The 25,000-nt window shown below is 39.2% G+C and overlaps 1 protein-coding gene across 1 annotated transcript in view; it reads right to left on the bottom strand.

Moving 5' to 3' along the window:
* raph1a (Ras association (RalGDS/AF-6) and pleckstrin homology domains 1a) overlaps positions 1-25,000 on the bottom strand; it is a 76,998-nt gene that overhangs the window by 15,866 nt on the left and 36,132 nt on the right. Inside the window, exons 3-9 of the mRNA XM_080038664.1 lie at positions 18,082-18,210; positions 17,081-17,189; positions 16,293-16,435; positions 15,492-15,752; positions 14,343-14,495; positions 13,774-13,956; positions 9,601-9,675 (exon numbers count right to left, since the gene is read on the bottom strand). Coding sequence (XP_079894790.1) covers positions 9,601-9,675; positions 13,774-13,956; positions 14,343-14,495; positions 15,492-15,752; positions 16,293-16,435; positions 17,081-17,189; positions 18,082-18,210 — 1,053 coding nt within the window. The remainder of the gene's footprint in view (positions 1-9,600; positions 9,676-13,773; positions 13,957-14,342; positions 14,496-15,491; positions 15,753-16,292; positions 16,436-17,080; positions 17,190-18,081; positions 18,211-25,000) is intronic.

Genomic DNA, 25,000 nt, shown 5'->3' with positions numbered 1-25,000 from the left:
TATGCACAATCCAATCGACTTACCTGAGGTCTCCAACAGGAATTCATTGTTATTTTTCAGTTGATTTTAGTAACACAACCAACGCTTCTGTGTCTGCTCAGTATGAAAAACAAAACCACAATATCTGCTATTTAATTAAAAAAAAGTCCAGAAAATCCCAGCTGTAGTATTTTTATCCGCACAGATTGGACGAAGTAGAAGTGTATCCTCAGTCTTTTTGTCCATTACATAACTCCTGTTGTATTAAGCCCCTTCCAAATGGATATTCATCATGCCGGTAGTTTCCCATACAAAGCCAAGGAAGAGCTAAAAATACAACAAAAAAAGAGGAAAAGTTGCCAAGCGTTGATCCAAAAAAGACAACAAGACTTTCAATCACTTCCCAAGTTGCCCCAAACTGTGTAGCATTATCTTCAGACATGTCTGGTTGCCATGGTTAAGCCTCCGTCTCCTCCTCTTCTTCAAAATATCCATAATCATCATCTCAGGTTTAGTGTGACTGCAGTGGAAAAATTTGAGATTAGATTTTAATGCTCCGGAAGCTACCTACATGTTGGTAGATAGTTATTGTCCGTATATCTATGGACGGATTATCCAAATTATTCCCCACAAACAGACGCTCAAATCGGGGGCAGTGCCAGCATTTCTCTGTCACATATTAGAGGATAGTCCGGTGTGTATTCCCCTTTGATAACACAGAAATTAGATGCTTGAATTTGCAATCACTGCTTCAGTTTCAATGTCCACAAACACCAAATTCGGCTTGTCAGGGCTTCCACAAAACGATTTCGCAGATAGAATCCGATTGGAGGAAAAATGTCACAGAGAAAGCAGGTTGTATAGATGAATGGATGGCGAAGCAGAAGTAGTCAAGACACAGCCTTTTATATCCAGCAGAGAAAAATGCATGATCTCCACGCAAAATTTAGTTGAAAAAAACACATAAAATAGAGCAAAAATTGTTGAAATGAAAAAAGAAAAAAAAATACTATTTGCCTGGCAGTTTAAAGTAGAGTAGTATATCGACTAATCCAGTTCTGGACTGCTTTACAAACTGTCTCACTCACTCTGTTTGCTGACTAATTAAATAGTAAATCTATTGACTGGTTAGTATGCTATTGTGGCTGCCTTTTTAGTTCAATAGCTAGCCTACCTCACATAGACATAGGTGATCAAAATCAGTCCTTGTCTAGCGGGTTAAATCGAAATCAAAGAGGCTACCTTGTCCCTGGTCCCGTCACATCGCCGGAGAGGCAGTGAGCGGATGAGAGAGTAGACTGGAGTATGGAGGCAGTGTTTGGGGGGGAGGGGCGTTATAGCGCTGCCAACACACACTACATACAGAGGCACTGATCTCTTTATCTCAAGCTCTCTCTACCCTCTCTCTCTCTCCTTTATAAACACACACACGCGCGCGCACACACACACACACGCGTACACACACACACACACACACACAAACACACAATCTATTTCATACACACACACACACACACACGCACACACTTTCACACAAACACACACCCTCTTTTCTATTCCTTTTCAACAGTGAAATCAATTTTTTTTATTTCTCTGTCTGTTTTCACTCTTTGCTTTCATGATCTCTCAAATGGCAATTTCTATATATTTCTTACGGTAATCTTGATGTAATTTAATGCCCTATGTAAACACCTTTTGAATTGCCTTGTATACATTGTGCTATAGCCTTTATAAATAAACTTGCCTTGCCTTGCAACACTGATTAGCTTTTTCCCTGCGTTCTATTTCGGTCATTATTGTGTCCTGATCTCACCCTGTAATTCGCTGGTTGAATCACTCTAACACAGCACTGCTCTCTTGGAATGCGGCCCAATTTTTTTTGTTAGGGGGATTTTTCCAGTCACTTCAAATGAGTGTCTGATTGTCTGCGTCTGGCCCTATTGCTGAGGTGGTACACACACATACACACACACACACACACACACACACACACACACACATGCAGGCACATGTTCAGACACATAAACACACGCACACACAGGCAAACACACACACACACTTCGTATTGTGAGCGAGCGAAAGGGCAGAATGAATTGAAGATGATGGGGACGAGAAAGAGGAGATTATAGCCAATCTTCTTATCGGCAGCCCCCCTCCCCCCTGAACCCCCAAAGTACTTACACACACACACACACACACACACACACACACACACACACACAGCATAAGCTCATAAACAGCTGCATAATGACGACCCTCTGTTTTGTTTCTACGGGTTTATCTTCCATTACTGAAGCTGATAGAAGATTACTGAAATGAACTCACATCTTTGTCATTTACAGATTTGAACAAAGCAGTTTCTATAATAAATTGTTTTTTACATTAAAGTAGAGGAGCATCAAATATTGAAGAATGTAGAATAAATATTAGAGATGGTATTTAAATGACTAGCTAATAATATATGAAAACTTATATCACTGAACAGGAAAAAAAATATTTTAGTAAAAATATTTTTTATTTTATTTAGCCAAGAAAGGAAATTATATTATTAAAGAAGCACAAAATGGTATGATAATAAAAAAAATTAAATATTAAAATTCAAAATGTGGATAGTCCATGTGGAACAATACCCTTTTTTTTAGTTAGTTGGCACATTGTTAATATTAAATCAGAGGTATATACTGTAGGGTGTGTGTGGAAATATATATTCACACCATACTAGACAGAATATATGCATTTAAAGAGTGAAAACGTCCAACTTAATAATACTACAAGGTTTATCATACAATCTAGTTAGCTGTGAACCCTAAAAAAAAAATTGTAGATTAATATATATTTGAGCTGTTCCCACATTGTATGGGAATGTTTTCATTATATTATGATAACAATACGACTAAATACATGTATTACTTTCCTTTGCCAGTGGCTGTTTACATTTACAAAAGGGGAAACTGTTAGATGGTGAAAATACAGCAGAATTGGTAATGTAGGTTACTGTGATAATATATTATATGATAATGATAATGGATTGGATTAAAAAAAAAGCGCTTTTCTCGCACTCAAAGCGCTTTACAGGGTTCCTTCCGGGTATCATTCATTTAGACACAAAACTGTTCTGATATATGGAATAATGGATACTAGATACATCTCGCATTGGCAATTAGCATTACCAGCTGTTAAAGTACTGTTGTCGCACGTACTTAGAGAAGCTAAAGCTTAAACATTAATATGAGGAGATTTTACTAGAAAAAAAAAAGTAGATTAGAGGATTAAAAGAATTTACAGAACACATTATCCTTCTGTGCTTTTTAACATTTGATCCAAATGTGTTATTATAACTAAAGTCAAGAGTTTAATAACTGCTAAAAAATATTGTTATTTCAAGTGTTATCATGCCAACACATCCGTCATATAACTTTATTGTATGTAGCTTCACTTAGCATTGAAGTGTGTTTTTTTTTAAGATAATTCTTTTGGCATTTTCAAGCTTTATTAGATAGTACAGAGTTGAAATGAGGAGACAGAGAGAGAGGGGGGATGACCTGCAGTAATTGCAGGATTTGAACCCGCGACCATTGCAACGAAGGCCGGAGCCAATATGGTACACGCTCTATCCACTACTACGCCACCGGAGCGGCCCATCGAAGTGTGTTTTAGTCAATACAGTGTCTATGAGTTTCATCTTACATTAGCATTTCCTGGACAGAGTATTAAAAGCCTGAAGCAGCTGGATGATGTGTCAGTTATAATCTTCATCATCATCATCATTAGAGCCATCAATCATTACTGTCCACGTCATCTCTGCCCTTCAGCAAGGCACTGCCCAGGGTTACAAGTATGATTGCCAAAGAATCAACTGTAGGAATCTCTATTCGTTATTATGTGTATACTTCCTCCAAGGATATATTATCCAAAATTAACAAGTGTTAGACAATCTAGGACTTTTTAAAAAAATGTTTTAACGTGTTTGAAATAAATTCATAAAATTGAAATGGAGCAACGTATTGTAAAATGTCTTCCTAATGAATTTGTATTTTAGCTTAATTCTATTCCATTTATTGGTAAACGAGATTTTACCACTTTGAAAAAAATCCATTACGTTCAGCAAATCCTTTAACGATGGCCTTCAAGGACATGAAGCTAGTTACTAAAGATGGCATCATCCACCACTGCCTCAAGTCTTTCCACAAAAAAACAACAACACTGATTTTTAAGGTTATAAAAAAAATAGTGTGTTTATACAATAATTCAAAAATACTCATGAATATTATATTCGATTTCCACCAAGTCTGTTTTGAAAAATGTCAATTCCCTGAACACACTGCACCTTTTCGGCCATTTTCTTGGTAAGACAATGCTTTTATAGTGGGATCTATTTATCTATCTATTTTCATTTAAAACACATTTTTTTGTATGTTTCACTATTACACTTAATATTGAACTTGTATTTTGTATTGTGTTTTATGTGTAACTGTGTTCTGCTGTCCATCTTGGCCAGGTCTCTCTTGTAAAAGAGATTTTAATCTCAATGAGACTAACCTGGTAAAATAAAGGATAAATAAAACATTTAAATAATTTTCTTGTGCTTGTTCTTAAGAAAACAGGCTGTTTCTCTTTGCCTTCTATCTCTGCCGCTGTCACCGTCATTTCCATCTTGCAGCGTTAACATGTTTCCCCGTCTCATAGATATTCAGTTGACCTACATTCACACAGACACTAGAATTAGCTTCTGCTGCCTTTGAAGTCAGACCAGAATGTGTCCCTCCTGGGCTGCCGTAGGGCTGGAAACAGACGGGGCCAGGGGATTTATACAGAGGCAGGAGAGGTGGGCCAGCGGTGTGTGTGTGTGTGTGTGTGTGAAGGAGAGAGATTGAGAGTGTGTGTGTGTCTGTATCTGTGTGTGTGTGTGTGTGTGTGTGTGTGTGTGTGTGTGTGTGTGTGTGTGTGTGTGTGTGTGAAGGAGAGGGAGAGAGTTTGCGTGAGTGAGAGAGAGAGAGAGAGAGAGAGAGTGAGTGACTGTGTGTGTGCATTTATTGCTGAGACGGTGTAACACTGACACAGAAAGAGTATGCTGAATGCTGCAGAATTACACACACACACACACACACACACTCTCCGACACAAACACACACACACACACACACACACACTCTCTCCGACACACACACACACTGTGATAATTACACCCTCAGCCTAATCACTGCAGCAGGATTTAGACTGGCCCTTCACGCTCGTAATCTGACTGGAATCTAATCTGGGAACACAAATTAAAACCAAATCAAATTCGTTTTTTTTTCCAGAGCCCCTTTATGGTATGAAACACTTAAATCAGAATTACTGCACTGTAGGGGGGACACACTGACAGATGATGGGATAGGGTATCTCGTTGAAAAAAATTATTTTTAAGCCAATGGAAGCTGCTATGAGATGAATGAATGCATTCCCAAAAAGCGAAAATTTAATCTGAATTTATTTGCTTAATGTGGACCCCCTGGGCCGAGAGCGCTGTTACTAAGGTTTATATGAACAGTAGATATTTACTTAAAGCCCTGGATTTGGTAAATCCCAAATCCACAAAATCCCACAAAAAATCCCCCTAACGATGTAATTTGGGGGAGTTAGTTTCATGATAGTAAAGCATCTGAAAAAGAGTAAGAGGCAGATCTGTCAATCAAAATGAAAGATATTGTCATTTTAAGTTTGGTAAAATTCACAGAAATTTTGTTGAGATGAGGCTATGGGCTGTGCTCTGGTTCTTATGACACATTAAGTATTTTGAACCAATAATGCCAATTATTTGCTGAAATGTTCTATAAAAACTATGACTGTTGCCATGGAGAACATTTGATAGGTTTCATAATATTTCTGAACATTTTATTTTCAACACGGACGTTGATATCATATATTAAATATTAGATTTTGACTATTTTAGATCATGTTTCCAGAGGCTTAAAGCCAAAGCCAAGAACACTAAACAAAACACCCTGTTGCCTGCCAGCAGCTGTGTGTGTGTGTGTGTGTGTGTGTGTGTGTGTGTGTGTGTGTGTGTGTGTGTGTGTGTGTGTGTGTGTGTGTGTGTGTGAGACGCATGTGTGTGTACAAACATATACAGTATATGCTATAGGGAATCACCCAGTCTCTGCACCAAAGAAGATTATCTCAACAGATCTGGCACATTTCTCCAACAACCAATCAAGCGGGCTCATCTGTTTTATCATCCAATCAAATCATTGCATTGCCAATCCAATCAAAATAAAGCCTCTACTACTTACTCCGTATCTAATCACACGCGCGCACACACACACACACACACACACACACAAAGCTACAACACACACACACACACACACACACACACACACACACACACACACACACACACACACACACACACACACACACACACACACACACACACACACACACACACACACACACACACACACAAATCAACTTTGCCCTTTACTGTTAAAGCCTATATACAGCTAAGAGCAGACTATAACATTACAGTCACATAGTATCATGTAATCCAAGGACATTCATGCACAGTATAAAGCACAACATTGGAAATGCTAAACTGAAATAAAATGTACAATTACACCTTGTTATAACCAATTGATATTATTTTCTATTTATTTGATTGTTTTGCATTATTGTTAATATATATTTTTAAAGTTTTTAATTGCGTTATATATTTAAATATTTAAATGTTTTGTGGGTTATCATACACGCCCACACATGTACTAACAGTATATGTTTTATCATATTGTGTTTTTCTATTGTTTTTATGTGAAATAAAATCTAAACTAAACTAAACATTGTTAACACAAGCTAACATTGCATATTTCTACTCAACACCTATTAACCGTAGAGACGTGTAACCTTCTCAAAATGGCCACACGTTGGTTGATCTTTTCTCCCAATTAAAACGATTTGATTTTGTTTATTTCGTCTGAGTTGAAGAGGTTAGAGGTTACATTTAATCTCTCCACACACACACACACACACACACACACAACACACACCACACACCACACACACACACACACACACACACACACACACACACACACACACACACACACACACACACACACACACACACACACACACACACAACACACACACACACACCAGAATCCTTATCTTGGTTGAACTACAACAACAACAACAACTTTAGCAGCAGCTGCAACAATTAAGAGTAGTAGCTTTGTCGCTAGTCCTATTATCTGCATTGATCTGTGTTAGCTAGCACCAAGCTCATCCACTAATCTACCCATTACAACAACTGGCAGGGCTCCAAAATCTCCCTATAACCAACATAACACACCAGGCTGCTTTACTACTGGGGTAACTGCTGTACTGCTGCTAAAAGGGGCTATACAAAAATGTGCTAAAGATGCTATACAAATAAATACATGTAAAATGCATTGTGCAAACCACAACCAATAACCCTCAACCTAATGATAACTGCAACAGAAAACAACACACTTACAAGCAATAGTTTCCCAACAAATGTGTTTGAAAGACACTATCTCTAAACATTGATTTCTGCAACTTCCAAACAAACATCTTGACGTTTATAATCACATATGAAGTGATGTTAATAAAATGAAATAAAAATCCAAAGTCTTCCACCAATGTTGATCTTCAGCTCTCTTTTCCTTTAGTTCACAGCGTTTGAAATGTGCATCGTAAATGTAGATGTGCCGATGTCAAATAGGCCATTTCTTCTTGGAGAAAAACATGTGTTTCTTATAGTTTTACGGGAACGTAATCAATGTACGATCTCGTTCAACGGATTTTAGTGGATAAAAGCAGACACAGAAAGCGTTGTTGGTCACACTTACCTTCACAAACATAATATCATGATACATTTACTGTACTTTTCATCACAAACACACATATTATATGGTTGAAGAGTCTTACAGCACGATCACACAGGATGGGTCTTAGTAGCTAAAAGGAACATTCTTATACACACTTGGTCAGTTTTTAATTCAATACACAAATCACCAAAATGTTAGTCCTCCAAACAAACTTAAATTAAGTTTATTGTCTTGGTCAAAATGGAGTATGGAGTATCCAAGTCTTTCAACTTTTGGTAAACACTTGATTTTGCATTTGAAATCACACCTGTATGATCGCATCCGTGTAAGACTCCTCAGCCGTGGACTCAGATAAAAGTCTGTCAGATAAAATTTTCTTTTTACCCATGCACATTCTAATTCATAACCACAGCAAACCTTCATGCTTCATAGAAAACAATACAAAATGGCCACCACTGAAACACACAGTAACCAGAGAGAGAGAGAGAGAGATTCAGGGTGAGATGGAGGAACAGGACAGTCACATGACATGGAATAATTTTGACCCCACAAATGCAAAAGGTGAGCTCAGTAACAGTAACAGTAAAGACAGGTGACCACAAAGCTTTACAAGACACAGTGAGAGACAGTCATGCTTTGAATCTGCCAGTTCAATACAGAGATTAGAATATTCACGTTTCTTTTTGTAAACTAACTGAAATTATTTATTTGAATGTTTTTAAATCCAAGCTGAGAGCACTTGAGAGCACCTCCTTTACTTGCTGATGTTTTTTTATACATTTTAATTAACTTAATGTTGGTCGGGACTCCTCAAAAAATAGGTTTTTAAGCTCAATGGGACTTTCCTGGTTAAATTAAAGTTAAATAAAAATAAAAAAATAATATTCCCAATGCTATTTGGCACTAAGAAAAGTGCATATGGTTTTTCTGTCTACAGATTTTTTTTTTTGCAAAAAGTGACTTTTAGATCAATGAAAACTGAGCTTTGGAAATCACCCTCCAATCTGTTTTACCTTTATTCCTGTTTACAGGTGAAACCGAGGACTTAGAAAAATACTAGCATCATGATCTCAATTTGCGTATCAACCTCAGAGGGGCAGCCCTACTATAAATAGCACAGAAGTATAAAGAGTTTTGTGCGTCTGCCTGGGGATAATATGTTGTATTACTGTGCCTGTAAAGCTTTGGGATTACGTAAGAGCCAAATAGGACATGTCATGGCCTTAGACTGTATGACACACATAGAGCATCACAATATCCCTGCGTTCCAAATCACATACTCTTTCTTTTCACTACACTACATACTAAAGTACAGAAGAGATTAAGGGCCACGGGAGAGAAAAAAAATCAGATAAGGAAGATTTTTTTTCATTATGTCGAGAAATGTCAAGAATAAAGACGAATACTTGCAAAATGCTATTGAAGTTAGTGGGGCATTTTTGTATTTTCAGCATACTACAATTGACGTGCATGTATTGGGACATCCTGAATCTTTTTCTGGCATACTTAATAGTAGGGAAGTATTGGTATTGGAACACAGGGTAACACACACACACATTTCCCCTTCGGGCAACAGTACTGAGAGGGAGAAGGCGAAAGACAGAAGGAGTTAATGTGCACGGCGGCCATATTAGTATAAATGAGGTGCACCGAAGAAAATGCATGATCATTCACTCTTGCAAAGAGATAGAAATTGGGACAGGAAGATGCCATGCAAAAAAGAAAGGGAATGATGGAGGGAGGGAGGGAGGGAGAGAGGGAGGGAGAGAGAGAGTAGTGATTCGGGCTTCACCTTTGTCAGCAGGTGGGAAGGTTTTCCTGCTATGTTTTTGAGAATCTGAGAGGTTTCCCTGTCCAGATAGGAGTGCTTTAAAAGAGAGAGAGAGAGAGAGGGTAAAAGAGAGAGAGATGGTAAGGAAGAGAGAGGGAGAGAGAGATGGAGAGAGATAGAGGGATAGAGAGCGAGGGATATATAGATATAGAGGGCAAGGGAGAGAGAGAGAGAGAGAGAGGGAGAGGAGAGACAAAGAGAGAGAGAGAGAGAGAGAGAGAGAGAGAGAGAGAGAGGGAGATAAATATAAAGAGGGTAAGAGAGAGAGAAAGAGACAGATGGAGAGAGAGAATGGGAGAGAGAGACAGACAGAGAGAGGGAGAGAGAGTGATAGATAGAGAGACAGAGAGAGGGAGAGAGATACACAGAGAGAGATAGATAGAGAGAGAGGGAAAGAGAGACAGAGAGAGGCAGATAAAGATAGAGAGAGAGAGAGTGAGAGAGGTAGACAGAGACAGAGAGAGAATAAGAGGGAGAGAGAGAGAAAGATAGAGAGAGGGAGAGAGAGAAAGAGATAGGAAAGAGAGACAGATAGAGAGAAAGAGAGAGAGAGTCTTTGTGAGTTAATCTGGTGATTGATTGTGATGTGGAGCTTTAGCAGAAAGCTGTGTGGTGAGTTTAGCAGCAGAGAAAAATATATCATCGTCATTGTATTAAAGGTGGAGTCAGCGAATCTGGAGAACACTTTATGTCAAAATCACTTTGTCAAAATCAGAGAATATCTCCTCACGATCTGCTATACCTGTCTGTACTGTGTGTGTTAATAAACAGCCTAGGATCTGTAAACGGGCCTTTTGCTAGCTACAGTTCAGTGCCCCCCCCCCTTTCTTTACATAGATTTTCTTTCAGCACACACACAGACTGACGATAAGGAGATATTCACTGATTTTGATAGAAAGGGATTTTGTCAACAAGCGTTCTCCAGAATCACTGACTCCACCTTTTAAATTGTCAAAGATTAAAACCTGTGGAGGAGAACTGTACACATAATAAACAGATCACAGTAATACTATAGGTACAGTATATATTGGGTTGGAAAGGGAATGTTGACACACTTAAATTACACCAGATGAGCCGGTCTTGAGGAAAAGCCCTCAATGAAGAAATCCCCTCTGTTGTATATCATCAACACACACACGATGCACTTTCTTCTTTATTTTAAAGTGGCCATGAGACTTGCACACACACAGCCGTATATTTCATACATCCACTTCCATGTTATTTATCATTTCTGTATTTTAATCTCATCTCATTCAATTTTGTTGAGAGAGAAACTGTCAAAATTGCTTATTTTTTTGTCTCAAATAAATAAATCAATAACTTATGTATGTTGTGTGTGTGTGTGTGTGTGTGTGTGTGTGTGTGTGTGTGTGTGTGCGTGTGTGTGTGTGTGTGTGTTCCAATCTCCAGAAATAATTTTATAGAAAGCATTAGTTCTCATCTCCTTTCATAATCACAGATTAAAAGAAAATATTTAGGTCAAACATGTATATACAACCTCTCGCTCTCTCTCTCTCATGTACACATGCACAGTGTACACACACACACACGCGCACACACACACACACACACACACACACACATATACACACACACACATGTGTGTATATGTGTGTGTGGAAATTCTGATCTATTTCTATATTGAAACTGTTCAAAGCATTTTATATAAATGGGCTTGAATACATAAAAAAAAATTGCATGCTTAAGCTTTTTTTTTCTTCCACTTTTCCAATGTGTCTATACTTGATGTATTTTAATCTTGATGTATTTCTTGACCCTGTAAAGCACTTTGAATGGCCTTGTGTCTGAAGTGTGCTATAGAAATAAACTTGCCTTGCCTCACAGTATTTCCCACTGCCCTTATTGGACTGTCTCACTGGGAAAGGATCAACAGACTCAGTGATTCAGACTGCAGTATATAGACCCAGATTCTAATGAGCTGGACTCAAGGGAGCAGCTAGCGAGCGCTTTGGGCTATAAAACACACACACACACACACACACACACACACACACACACACACACACACACACACACACACACTCATCCAAGCCCACTCTTTTCGTTCTCCTTCTCTGTTTATTTGTCTTGTCATGTGTGTCACTCTTTGCTTCCCCTACCATGTTCTATTTAAATCATCTATACAGTCATTTCGCTGACTCACTCTGGCCTCTCGTATTGTTATTCTAATTTCCCTTCACTCCTACTCAACCCAATTCAATTAAAAAAGCTTTATTGGCATGACTATTGTAAAAAACACTAATGCCAAAGTCGCTGGTCTCTGTGTGTGTCTCTGTGTTATGTAATGTACGAGTGAGAGGAGCGGTAACCCACTTTCCTATTGTGTGTATTCACTGTGCAGCTAATTGAGGCTCCAACATTCACAAGGTTTAGGTCTTAAATTCCCTCCGAGACTTCCTACGGTCAGAAATTAAAGAAGGATTGAGGTAAGACATTTTTAAACAGCTATGTGAAGTGGAAAATGCATGGTATTTTTGGTTATTTTATCCACTAGCACATCGGTGAATTGTTAACATCTGACTAAGCTGTTGATTCTGGGATGACTATGACCAGGATTTTACTTTTCAGTTGATTCTCCAGGGACAGACATGGAGGTTTTTGTCCTAAATTCTAAAAGAAGCTTGGACACGGGAGACGGGACACAGCCTGAAGAAGTAGAGACTGTCAGCAGCTGCAGCCAGCGGTAGAGAGGGGAATGGCAGCCAACACATCCTATGCTGTTAAAAAAAACACAGGAGTTCTCTAATACTCTATATATGGAGAAAATCAGTTATGAGATGTCAGGGAAAGCAGAAAAATTTAAACAGATATGGCAGCCTTTCCTGGACTATATAAGAGTACTGAAGTGGACCTTATTGTCTTTTTATTTGTTTGCTTAACATTTACCTATAGGACAAACAATGTCCTTAGAAACCTGTAAAGTAAAGTACGCTATATATGTTATTTATTCTATTTTGTGTTTTTTTTGTGTGTTCACGTTTTTAATTGTGTGTTTGTTTTATTACAAAATGAATAAAGACTTAAAAAAAAAGTGCTGGACTGTTGGAGAATACCTTTTCTTGACTTTTTTTTTACATATAAAAATATTTATTAAAGCGGGGGAGGAATAGAAATAGTAGAAATAAATCTATTTGGAAATGCAAGTTGTTACATAATCATGATTATTGACTGTAACATGAGAATGCAGTTTCAGATTCAGGAAAAGTCGCTTGGACAATAGACCGTCTTTAATCCTCTATTCTAAACGCTGATCATTTCTTTTGTATTTATCTTCAATGCAATTATGATCCGGAGCTCATAATCTCTTACATAATCTGCTCTGACGTACAGCAGACTCAGCTTAATCCCGACCAGTGTACAGGTTTTTAATGAGTTGGACGTATATGTGGCTAAAAGACCGGAAACAATGAGCTGGCACTGACCTACATGTGTGTGTTAAAGGTTGAGTCAGGCATTTTTTAGTATGCTTGTTCTTAAATTAACTTTTTTGTCATAATCAGTGAATATCGCCTCACCGCTAACTGTCCTTACAGTGTGCACGCTGAAAAAAAATCCAGAGTTAATTGACAGCCTAGGCTCTGTAAATGTGTATTTACACAAAGGGTATGTTAACAAAGTTGGCCCACCGTAGCTTGTACCAGTTTACAGAGCCTAGGCTGTGTAGTAACACCAGTACAGGTAGCGGATCGTGAGGAGATATTCACTGATTTTGACAAAAAGTGATTTTGACAACAATCCCAGAATCACCCACTCCATCTGTAATGACCAATTCATGGCATCTTAACCATAAAAAACATAACAATCTTGTTGGTGCTTGTACCTCAGTGTGGGGATGACCTTAACCAATAGCTGCATCTCAATCTTATAGAAATAACATTCACATTTCAATACTAATCTTTCGTTCATGTACCTCAGTCCTGAATCATAAAAAACATCTTAATTTTTTCATGTGCATTCATCTTAACCATGAAAAGATAAAAATAATACCAATCATTCATTCATACTTTCATGTGCATTCATACCTCAGTGTGTGGATGACCTTGACCATTTAGTTGCATCTCAATCTTATAGAAATTAAATTCACGTTTTAATACTATTTATGCATTCATGTACCTCAGTGTGTGGGTGTCCTGGATGCCTGGCCCCCTCCCCCGCGGGCCCGGCCTCCCCCGGCCCCCCCTCTCCCTCCCCCCGCAGCACACTGTCCAGTGAGTCCATGGAGGAGGCAGAGTGCACTGAGACGCCCGAACCAGAGGTGACTGAGGAGCGGGAGGAGGACTGGACTATGGAACGAGCCTACGAGAGAGGGAGAGGGAGAGAAGTCATAGTTTAGAATACATAGCTGTGTGTGTGATTCTAAAAGAAAACTTAAAGTGTCTATTAAACCATACAGTATTTTGTATTATTATTATTTTTTAAATAAATAAAAAAATGCATACAATTTTAAAGTTACAGTGTAACATTGGAGTATTTAGCAGCATCTACTGGTGAGATTTTAGTACAGGTATTTAGTTCTTTATTCTATGGCACTTTTTTCCATCTTACAGCAGGTGGATTTCCCCAGGACACCCATCTATCTATCCATCCATCCATCCATCCATCCATCCATCCATCCATCCATCCATCCATCCATCCATCCATCCATCCATCCACTAAAAACATTACGTCATAGTGTAGTGTACCTCATGTTCGCTGACTGTCCCGACCGACCCAGTGCGTCTGTGTGTGCGTTGGGAGGTCCCGGGTCGCCTCATGGTGGCCGAGCCGTAGGAGGAGGCGGAGCTCAGGGAGTGAGAGGACGTCTGACGGGCGGCTTCATCCATACTGAGAGACGCCTGGAGGGGAAGAATAGACATGTGGGAAAGGTTGGGGTAAAGGTGTAGCATGTTCGGGGGGGGGGGGGGGGGGTTTCGGCTGTGTTTCTTGTGGCGGCGGTTTCACGTTAAAGTTTTTTTTGTTTCGCTCATTGGTTCTGTCTGTCCTTTTTTTTTTTTTTTTTCTCTGGTGGAGACGAGACGGTGTGGATCAGGTCCCCCCTCAGCATCTGAAGTCCTCACTGCATCCACACTATGTTCACTTTTATATATTTTACGTTATATACTGGCTATACAAATAAAATTGATTTGATTTGATTTGATTTAGTATGTAAACAAAGGGGGGCCCACTGTAGCTAGCAACATGCCCGTTTACAGAGCCTAGGCTGTGTATTAAAGGCAAGAGTCAGTGCTTCATACATACTGAGATCCAACTGGCACGTTGGCACCAGACATGAAGCACGTTTCACAATATTAATATTTACAGTACATATGTCAATCAGACATCATGCTGGCAAAACTCTGCATGAGTCAGTCTTTCAATTCTCATAAAAAATGTTCTTCAAAGTTGTGGTTGTTTAATGTCAAACAGTACATGAGGTAACTGCATTGAAAACTGTGATGGGCAGAGTACAATCCTGAGTTGCAATGTTTTCCTCTCAGGATAATGTTTCATTGAGGATAGTCAACACACTGTTTTCAAGCAACATGCATTGCAGTTAATGGAACGGTCAATTTGAAAACTTTTTTTATTAATTAAAAAAGTTGACTTAATTCACAAAATTGTATTTTATAATCTACGATAAGATTATTTGTGTCTTTAAAAAAATCAAACATCCATACACACACACACACACACACACACACACACACACACACACACACACACACACACACACACACACACACACACACACACACACACACACACACACACACACACACACACTCTCTCCCCCACACACACAAACACAAACTCTATCTCACACACACAAACACACTCTCCGTCTCACACACCTTCTCCAGCTGTGCGGTGATGTCATCCAGACTGAAGTTGGAGGCGAGTGGCGGTCTCCCGTGGTTACCGGTTGGAGCCCTGATGGTTCCGGCCGGTGAGGCTCTGGCGCTGCTGCTGCTGCTGCTAGCTCCGCTGCTACCGCCAGCGCTAACACAGTTACTGCTGCTAGCGCTAGCATTACCGCTAACACCAGCGCTACTACTGCTGCCCCCTGGTGTCTGCTGCCGGCTACTGCGCCCCGCCGGAGGCTTCTGACGCACCTACGGACGGAAAGAAAGAGACAGTGAGGGGTGATTTAACACACAGATGAAATAAGAATAATTTTATGGTAAAAAAAAAGTGTTATATGTGATTTTCAGGATGTAGGACCAGAAAGTATTTGATTGTTTTTTGTAAAAAGAAAATATTAGCCAATACCTTTAAAATAGGCTAACTCAATTTTAATACCATTTTTATTCATCTAATTATTATTTATGTATTCCCTAATACACTGTTTTAAGATATTTTAAACATTTTCATTATGGACAGTAACAGAAAATGTCATTATAACTGATATAAATTGCAGAAACTGAAGTTATGATAACAAGACTCAAGCCTAATTCTTCATATATGTATTCTCAGATATGTAATTTTGTGTGTGATCATTTTGACATAGCAATCATAATATGTGAACCTTGGTGTCAGTGAGCCCTAGTCGAGCCAGACACACACACACACACACACACACACGCACACACACACACACACACACACACACGCACACACGCACACACGTGATATAATAATAATAATATGTGAACCTTGGTGTCAGTGAGCCCTAGTCGAGCCATCCCTCCCGCGCCGCTGTTGGGTTTGTTGTTGATGGTGCTGAGCTCCTGTTCTATGGAGCAGAGGTCGGCCATGAGGGAGTCCAGGTCAACGTTCTCCCCCTGGTTCAAGGCCTCTGCAGGGAGAGAGAGAGAGAGACAGACAGACAGACAGATAGATAGATAGATAGATAGATAGATAGATAGATAGATAGATAGATAGATAGATAGATAGATAGATAGATAGATAGATAGATAGATAGATAGATAGATAGATAGACAGACAGACAGACAGATAGATAGATAGATAGATAGATAGATAGATAGATAGATAGATAGATAGATAGACAGACAGACAGACAGACAGACAGACAGACAGACAGACAGACAGACAGACAGACAGACAGACAGACAGATGTGAAGTTAGACACAGGTACACTGTCGCAGAAATGTGTACATTTCAAAAGCATTCCTACTGTGAGTATAGGCAAGGCAAGTTTATTTATATAGTGCTTTACAGGGGCATGAACCTACATTAAAAAAATAGACATAAAGAAATACAGGTATTGAAGACAGAGATAATTAAGAGATAATAAAAACAATAAGTGGAAATAAGGACACATTTTTTTTTAAATGAAAATAAATTGCTTTTAAAAGACATAAAAACAAGGAAATAAAAAGTTACAGCTTAGAAGGCAACCGCAAGAAAGTATGTGTTTGTGCGTATGTGTCTGTCTGTCTGTCTGTCTGTCTGTCTGTCTGTCTGTCTGTCTGTGTCCTACCGTTGATGTTGTAAATGGAGAACCTGTAGAGGTTGTCCTTGTTGGTGTCTTGTCTGAGAGGAGCTTTCTGCTGCTGACGCGGTTGCTCCGGGCGACCGTCATCCAGACTCTGAATAGACAGAAGATGATGGAGAGAATGAGTGAATGCCATGATGACCATTACCTGCTCTTTGCTGCATTTAGCTCAATCAGCTGTTAAAAGCCATGACCATTACCTGCTCTTTGCTGCATTGAGCTCAATCAGCTGTTTAAAGCAGTTGTCTGGACTAAACCATTCACATTTTGGAATAGATGAGAGTGGACACAGAAAGAAGTGTCCCTTATTAAAAAAAAAGTATAAAAACCTCAGTTACTCAAATCATTTATCCACTCAATGTTAATGTATTTATGAAAGTTCTTCCACACAAACATATCAAACATTTAATTTTTATTTTAAGGCTTTTTGAGAACCCCCTCCCCCCCATACAGACACACACTGATTTGGGACTTGGTTAGTCAATTCCACTTAAAGGCCTACTTCACCGGTTTGAATATGAAGGTGTATTGAATTCTGAGATCCTATGTAGTATAAATGTGCAAAAAAAATTGAAATTGGTTCATCCTAGCCTGAGAAAAGGCAGAAAGAGTGTTTTTTTTAACCCTATATTAATCTTACTGTGACATCACAGTAAGATAAATATAGGGTTAAAAAAAAAAACCTTACTTTGTAAATATTACTGTGATTTCTCCTACTGTGACATCACAGTAATATTTACAAAGTAATTTTTTTTTTAACCCTATATTTATCTTACTGTGATGTCACAGTAAGATTAATATAGGGTTAAAAAAAAAACTCTTTCTGCCTTTTCTCAGGCTAGGATGAACCAATTTAAAAATTTTTTGCACATTTATACTACATAGGATCTCAGAATTCAATACACCTTCATATTCAAACCGGTGAAGTAGGCCTTTAACCCCCCACTACTTCTAAGCCACTGCTACCGTGTGCTATATCTATCTACCTGTGTGAGTTTGTCGAGCTCTCCCAGCCAGGCTCCAAACATCTTGTCCAGATCCTGGTCCTCTTTATCGCTGTCTTCCTCTTCATCCTCATCCCTCACTTCCACCTCTTCATCTGACATCTGGTCCATCTATAGGACAGAGACGGAGAGAGGGAGCGAGAGAGAGAGAGAGAGAGAGAGAGACAGACAGGGAGACAGAGAGAGGGAGAGAGAGAGACAGAGACAGAGGGACAGAGGAAAGGAGAGAAATATACATATTAAATATATAACTGGTCCATCACAACACAGGACAAATAGAAATAGAAAGACAAATGTACGAATTTATTCTACTGCAGTTTTTTTCATGACAGAGCTTGATCTATCAGCTCCATCTAGTGGCTAACATTTGATACTGCACCACAGCTGTAAAGGCGAGAAATGTTGGCCCCATTAAAAAACTAAAATCTAGATGTTTGATAAAGCCCACATTATAATCTTTTATTTTTATTTTTTACAAAGTATTAGTGTCCAAAGCATTTACAAAACAGATTCAAGATACCGCCTTTTTTCATTTTATGAATCCAAAAATATTATGTACAGGTTTTAAAAATGCTTCAGCATGTTTTTAAGAACAAAATGTCTCATAAATCAGACAATCAACAACATATGAACAAATCCTTCAGTAATAACCTTCAGAATAGTGCTGAGAATGATTACGGAAAGTTTAGCGGATGTAAGTGCTTTAGAAGTTGAGATTTATGGTTCAGAGTGTTTCAAGTATAAAAGAAGACATGTTATGGAAGGCAGCAACAGCAGGAGGCACTAGAAAAACACCATAAATTACAAGCTTAAAAGGTCACAGCACCCTGACACCCAAGGGACCAAATACTCCCCAAGAAAACGCTTCACAAAACTATTTTAAAAGCTATAATAAAAATTTCAAAGACTAGCAATAAAATAGCAATACATATCTGTTTGTGTGGCACATCACAGCATGTAATTAATGGAGCGATGAAAAAGTTACAGCAGGAATTTTAAGAAGAAAAAGTCCAGCTGTATTTAGTAAATCAAGATTGAATTGGACAGACAAATCTTTCTGTAATAACCTTAGATATATGGCTAAGAGTTGTCATGGAAAGTTTTTTTTTTATTACTTTACATCAGGTCATCCCCCCTCTTTCTCTGTCTCCCCATTTCAACTATGTACTGTCAAGCTTAAAGTGCCCAAAAAATAAATAAAAATAAATTGAGATTTTTGGTTCCAGAATATTGAAAAAATTGCAGTGACATGACCCCAGAATTTCAGCGACAAATCCTTCTGTAATGACCTTTGGAATAGTGCTAAGAATGATAATGGAAAGTTTAGTTGATGTAAGTGCTTTAGAAAGTTGAGAATTTTTGGTTCCAGACTATTGAAAAAATTGCAGTGACATGACCCATTAAAGGAATGCAACTCATCTTAATACAATTTCCAGACATCTTAACTACTGTTTTTTAGGGAGGTTAGGGGACAGAAAAAAGAGCTGTGTGTGTGTGTGTGTGTGTGTGTGTGTGTGTGTGTGTGTGTGTGTGTGTGTGTGTGTGTGTGTGTGTGCTGAGCAGAGAACGCCAAATTTTGGTTTAGGAGTTATTTTTGTTCCAAAGTAAAAAATAAAATGCTTGAACTCAACTCCAGATTGTCCACAACATGTCATATCAATGTTCATGAGTATTTTGATGGTTCATAATAATTCTTTCTCAAGTACCATTGGCAGGCTACTCAAAACAGGATCTCACAACAAATACAAAAACATCTAAAAAGATGCCATGAAATGCACGGTGAACGTTTGTGCCCAAAGGGGGGGGGGGGGGGCGGGGACACTGGCTAATAAACCTTTGAAGAAAAACCAACCCTACATTCCAAATCACATACTTTTTCTTTTTACTACACTACATACTAAAGTACAGAAGAGTTTTAGGGCCACAGGAGAGAGAAAAAAATCAATCAATGTCAAGAATAAAGACGAATACTCCAAAATGCAATTTGAGTTAGTGGGGCATTTATGTATTTTCAGCATACTACAATTTGACGTGCATGTATTGGGGACATCCTAAATCTTTTTCTGGCGTACTAAATAGTAGGGAAGTATGGGGATTGGAACGCAGGGCCAGTTTGTCAGCCACTCGTTCCATCTTTACTTTTGTGTTGTTGGAATAAACCCTGAAGCTACTGGAGTCTGTTAGAGGTATACAGACACTCTTGTTTTTCCACTAGTGGCCTTTTATTTTGACTGTGTGCCATTCTAGATAGTTCTGGAATGTTATGGCCATATTGGCTTTGCAAGTTTTTTTTTTATTAAATAACAACAATATTCAAGATTTTTATGACTACAAGACATAAAAATACTTTCTCAGATTTAAGTGTCTACTGACTTATTGGCCCATAATGTTTTGTTTGTTTGCAAGAAGACAAAACAGTCTAAAAATAAGTATCGTTATAAATCATAAACATGCTTGACAATAACAAAATAATAGAAGAAGGATGCAGAGGAAATTGAGGTTAAGAGAGACAGAGTGGTGTGTGTGTGTGTGTGTGTGTGTGTGTGTGTGTGTGTGTGTGCTTGTTTTGCCCTCTTTGTGAGAACAAATTAGAGTTTTAGACATTTGTATTGTTTCAATTTCTTTCATGGTTTAGGTTTCCGTAGGGTGCTAGAATGCATCGTGGCAAAGAATGTCCGCACAAGTATAGCCATACAAACATGTGTGTGAGTGTGTGTGTGTGTGAGTGTCTAAACCATTTATATAACTACACAGAGAACAATAAACCCATTATTGGAAAGTGTTGCTGTGATTAATGAGGCTAATAACAATCCTTGGACACACACACACACACACACACACACACACACACACACACACACACACACACACACACACACACACACACACACACACACACACACACACACACACACACACACACACACACACACACACACACACACACACACACACACACACACACACACACACACACACACACACACACACACACACACAGTTATGATAATATACAGCTGATTACGTTGGAATACAGAGACAAAAACACACGGCAGCAGCTGTTGAATTCTTATCTGTGCTGACGACAACCAGTAGCAAACGATTTATGCTTGAACTTATAACTGATTTATCAACTCTGATTCAATTAGAAAAAAAACCCATAGTTGAACTAAATAAGCTTAGTCGCTTTCTTGTCTAGAGTTTGGTGATTAGCTTTCACACTTGTATGTTGGATGCAAAGCTACAGCCAGGAGAAAGGAGTTAGCTTAGCATTAAGAAAACATATTCATGATATAGATATAAACATGTTTCTTATATTATTCAACATGCCTTATGATTACTGTATGTTTATTGTAGTGCATTCATTTCACTTCCCTTCTATGTGTTCTACTTCTTTGCATGTCTCCAGATCTGCACCCAGGCGACCCCACTGTAGCCTAAATATTACCCAGGACATAGTGCACTATTCCTGGGTAGCAGTTTGTCGTTGACCCCCTCCCTCCTCCTATCTCCACCCTGGTCCCTCTCTCTGGGGACTGACAGCTAGCCAACACACACAAGATTAGAGAGCAGAATATAAACACACAGCCACATACAAACACATTGAACACACACACACACACACACACACACACACACACACACACACACACACACACACACACACACACACACACTGAGGAGTGGTGCTACAATTAGATCCCTGTGGTTAGCACAGTCTGTCATTTAGGCTACAGGATAGGGCACGTGTGTGTGTGTGTGTGTGTGTGTGTGTGTGTGTGTGTGTGTGTGTGTGTGTGTGTGGTTTGGGGACTCCTGAGCGACTAGAGGAGCGTTGTGAAAACTCTCACAGCTGCACTCTTGTACAACAATCTCTTATTTCCACACAGGGCGGAGGTTAGATAGATGAGAGGCCAATAAATGAATCTCTCTCTCTCTCTCTCTCTCTCTCTCTCTCTCTCTCTCTCTCTCTCTCTCTCTCTCTCTCTCTCTCTCTACACGTTGCACCTCAACTCAGCTCTGCTACTCGGATGCAGCTCGGACATTCAAAAACTGCTCCATGCAAGTCTGCAACCAACCACATAAACTGATAGAATCATCATGAAATTGCAATCCATTTGTAGTTATTTTATATAATTGGATAGCTAGTAGTAGATGGATAGAAAGTCTGTTCTGAATGCCAATACATTCAACGCACTGCACGTTTAATTTTTATGCATAGGTAATACTTATGTTAATCTTATCTTGCACTCTATTTCTTAGGATACTCCAATTGCATCTTGGGAAATGTAGTGAGGAGATTAACTATGTCCAAATGGTGAAACCAGTGTGTGCAACGTTTTGAGTGTACATTACATTTTTGTGGATTTTTAACCATACTGCAGGTTTTGCATGTTTTAGTCAAGTAACTGAACATTTTGCATAAGACATCAGTGTATCGTTTCATATTGAATGTCCTGGTTTCAACATATTTCAGTATGGGTTTTAAAAAAGAGTGCAGAGGGAGCGGAGACATGCTGTAGATAGATCTAGTTATTACAGCAAACAGCCCGGCCATGTTATTTTTCTGTTTTAGACGTTACAATCACATGATATTTTAGTTTATAAAACAGGAAACATCTCCAGACCTCATTTTGGAGTATTTACAGACACACACACACACACACACACACACACACACACACACACACACACACACACACACACACACACTGCAGAAAAAGCAAAAAAGCATCTTGTGGATGAATTTAAACTGTCAGATCAAATCAGGCCCAGAAGGGGTGGAACAAAAACACAAACTCTGTGTGTGTGTGTGTGTGTGTGTGTGTGTGTGTGTGTGTGTGTGTGTGTGTGTGTGTGTGTGTGTGTGTGTGTGTGTGTGTGTGTGTGTGTGTGTGTGTTTTTGTGTATGAACAAAAAACACAACCGTTAAACATGGCCTCTGCAAAATGGATCACATGAATTTGGCCATCTGGGTTTGCTATCGGTTTGCTTTAGTTCAGCTGTGTGTCGTGTAGCGGATAAATGCACCTTAAAGCCAGCGCTCTGTCAAAACAGAGCTGAGGCAGCAAGTGTGTGTGTGTGTGTGTGTGTGTGTGTGTGTGTCTGTGTGTGTACGTGTTAGTATGTGTATGAGTGCGAGTGTGTGTGTGTGTGTGTGTGTGAGTGTGTGTGAGTGTGTGTGTTTGTGTGTGTGTGTGTGTGTGTGTGTGAGAGTGTGTGTAGGACTGCATGTGTGCTAGTATGTGTATAAGTGTGCATGAGTGAGTGTGTGTGTGTGTGTGTGTGTGTGTGTGTGTGTGTGTGTGTGTGTGTGTTTATGTGTTGTGAATCAGTGTGTGTGTATATGTGTATCTGTGTGTGTGTGTGTGTGTGTGTGTCCAATGTAAACAGTAATTACTTTGCAGCAGAAGCCACACTCCTCCTGTCTGTCACACTGAAACCATGCAATCATACTCCCATCCTTCATTCCTCCCACTTCTTCTTCTCTGTTTTCTTTCCCTTCATTTCTCTCCCTTCTTTCTCATCTATTACTGATCATCAGCTCCACAAAACTCTCTCTGTATTTCTCAGTATGGCAGCGTTTACAAACTTGTGTCACCCCCCCCCCCCTTCAACTGACACTGGTGCAGGAGCTCAAGAAAAATCCCAGAAGAGCCCAAGAAATGTTTCAGTTGTTGATTCTACTGCTAAGAAAAAAAACCTGGACGTACAGCAGAAGGTATAAAATCCATGCGCGATCACCGAAGGCTTAACCTCATGTAGATGCACCGACAGTGTTGTTGGAAATACTCAGAATTCCTCACGGGGGATGACAGAAGTTACGCACTAGAGCTTTAAATCAAGGAGAGCGGGATCATAAATACAGCAGTTTGTTTCATGTAGAAATGACTTTACTGGGGGTAAATATTTATGAACATGTTTTCACCAGGTTTGCAGCAGACCCAAACAGAGCCTCACGTAAACATCTGTTGTGCACACTGCACGCTACCACTGACAGGAAATGACCTAAACCTCAAAAATCTTGACCCCTGACCCCTCACACATGGAGGTTATGACAGCTGTAGTGTTACTGAGAGGGGACAGGCCTGACTGATGGGACCAATAGTGAAGGAACACGGGGTGCGTTCCAATCCTTTCATACAGTACTTCCATGATATTTATTTAGTACGGTAGAAAAAGATTTAGGATGTCAAATGCAGCATGCTTAAAACATACATGGATGCCCTTTTACATCCAGTAGTAATTTTTAGTGTGGAAATTAAGTAAGCTTTTTTTTTTGGTGCGATTTTGACGAACAATCTTCTTTGCAGCAGAAGTTACGTCACATCGACTGAGCCTCCGAGTGAAAACAACCAGCAAAACAAATGTGATTGATACATGTACAAGAGCCAAGTTCAAGGGCGCAATGTTATGACGAAATATACAATTGTAAGTATTTCTCAATTGTAGGCCTACTGCATGCTAACTATATGCCTTGTATGGTCAGATGCAGTATGTAGTATAGTAAAAATAAGTGGAGAATTAAGCAAAACAGACCAAAAACTAAAAACAACAACTTTTGGCAACTTTTTCAACTTCAGCAACTTATTCTGCTTGAGTGCCCTTGAGCAACACATTGCATCGGTACTGGGCAACTGGTCTCCTCTGTCCTCTACACACCAACAAACAACAACAGAAAAGGCTTCAAGATCCCTCGAATGCATTCACTGTGTGGCCTGTTCCCACGGCTCTATATCAGGACATCACACACTCAATCTCTCTCTCTCTCTCTCACACACACACACACACACACACACACACACACACACACACACACACACACACACACACACACACACACACACACACACACACACACACACACACACACACACACACACACACACACACACACACA

This window comes from Ammodytes marinus (assembly GCF_949987685.1).
Source record: "Ammodytes marinus genome assembly, chromosome: 12".
Taxonomy (NCBI): domain Eukaryota; kingdom Metazoa; phylum Chordata; class Actinopteri; order Uranoscopiformes; family Ammodytidae; genus Ammodytes; species Ammodytes marinus.
This window is presented reverse-complemented; position numbering and strand designations above follow the sequence as displayed.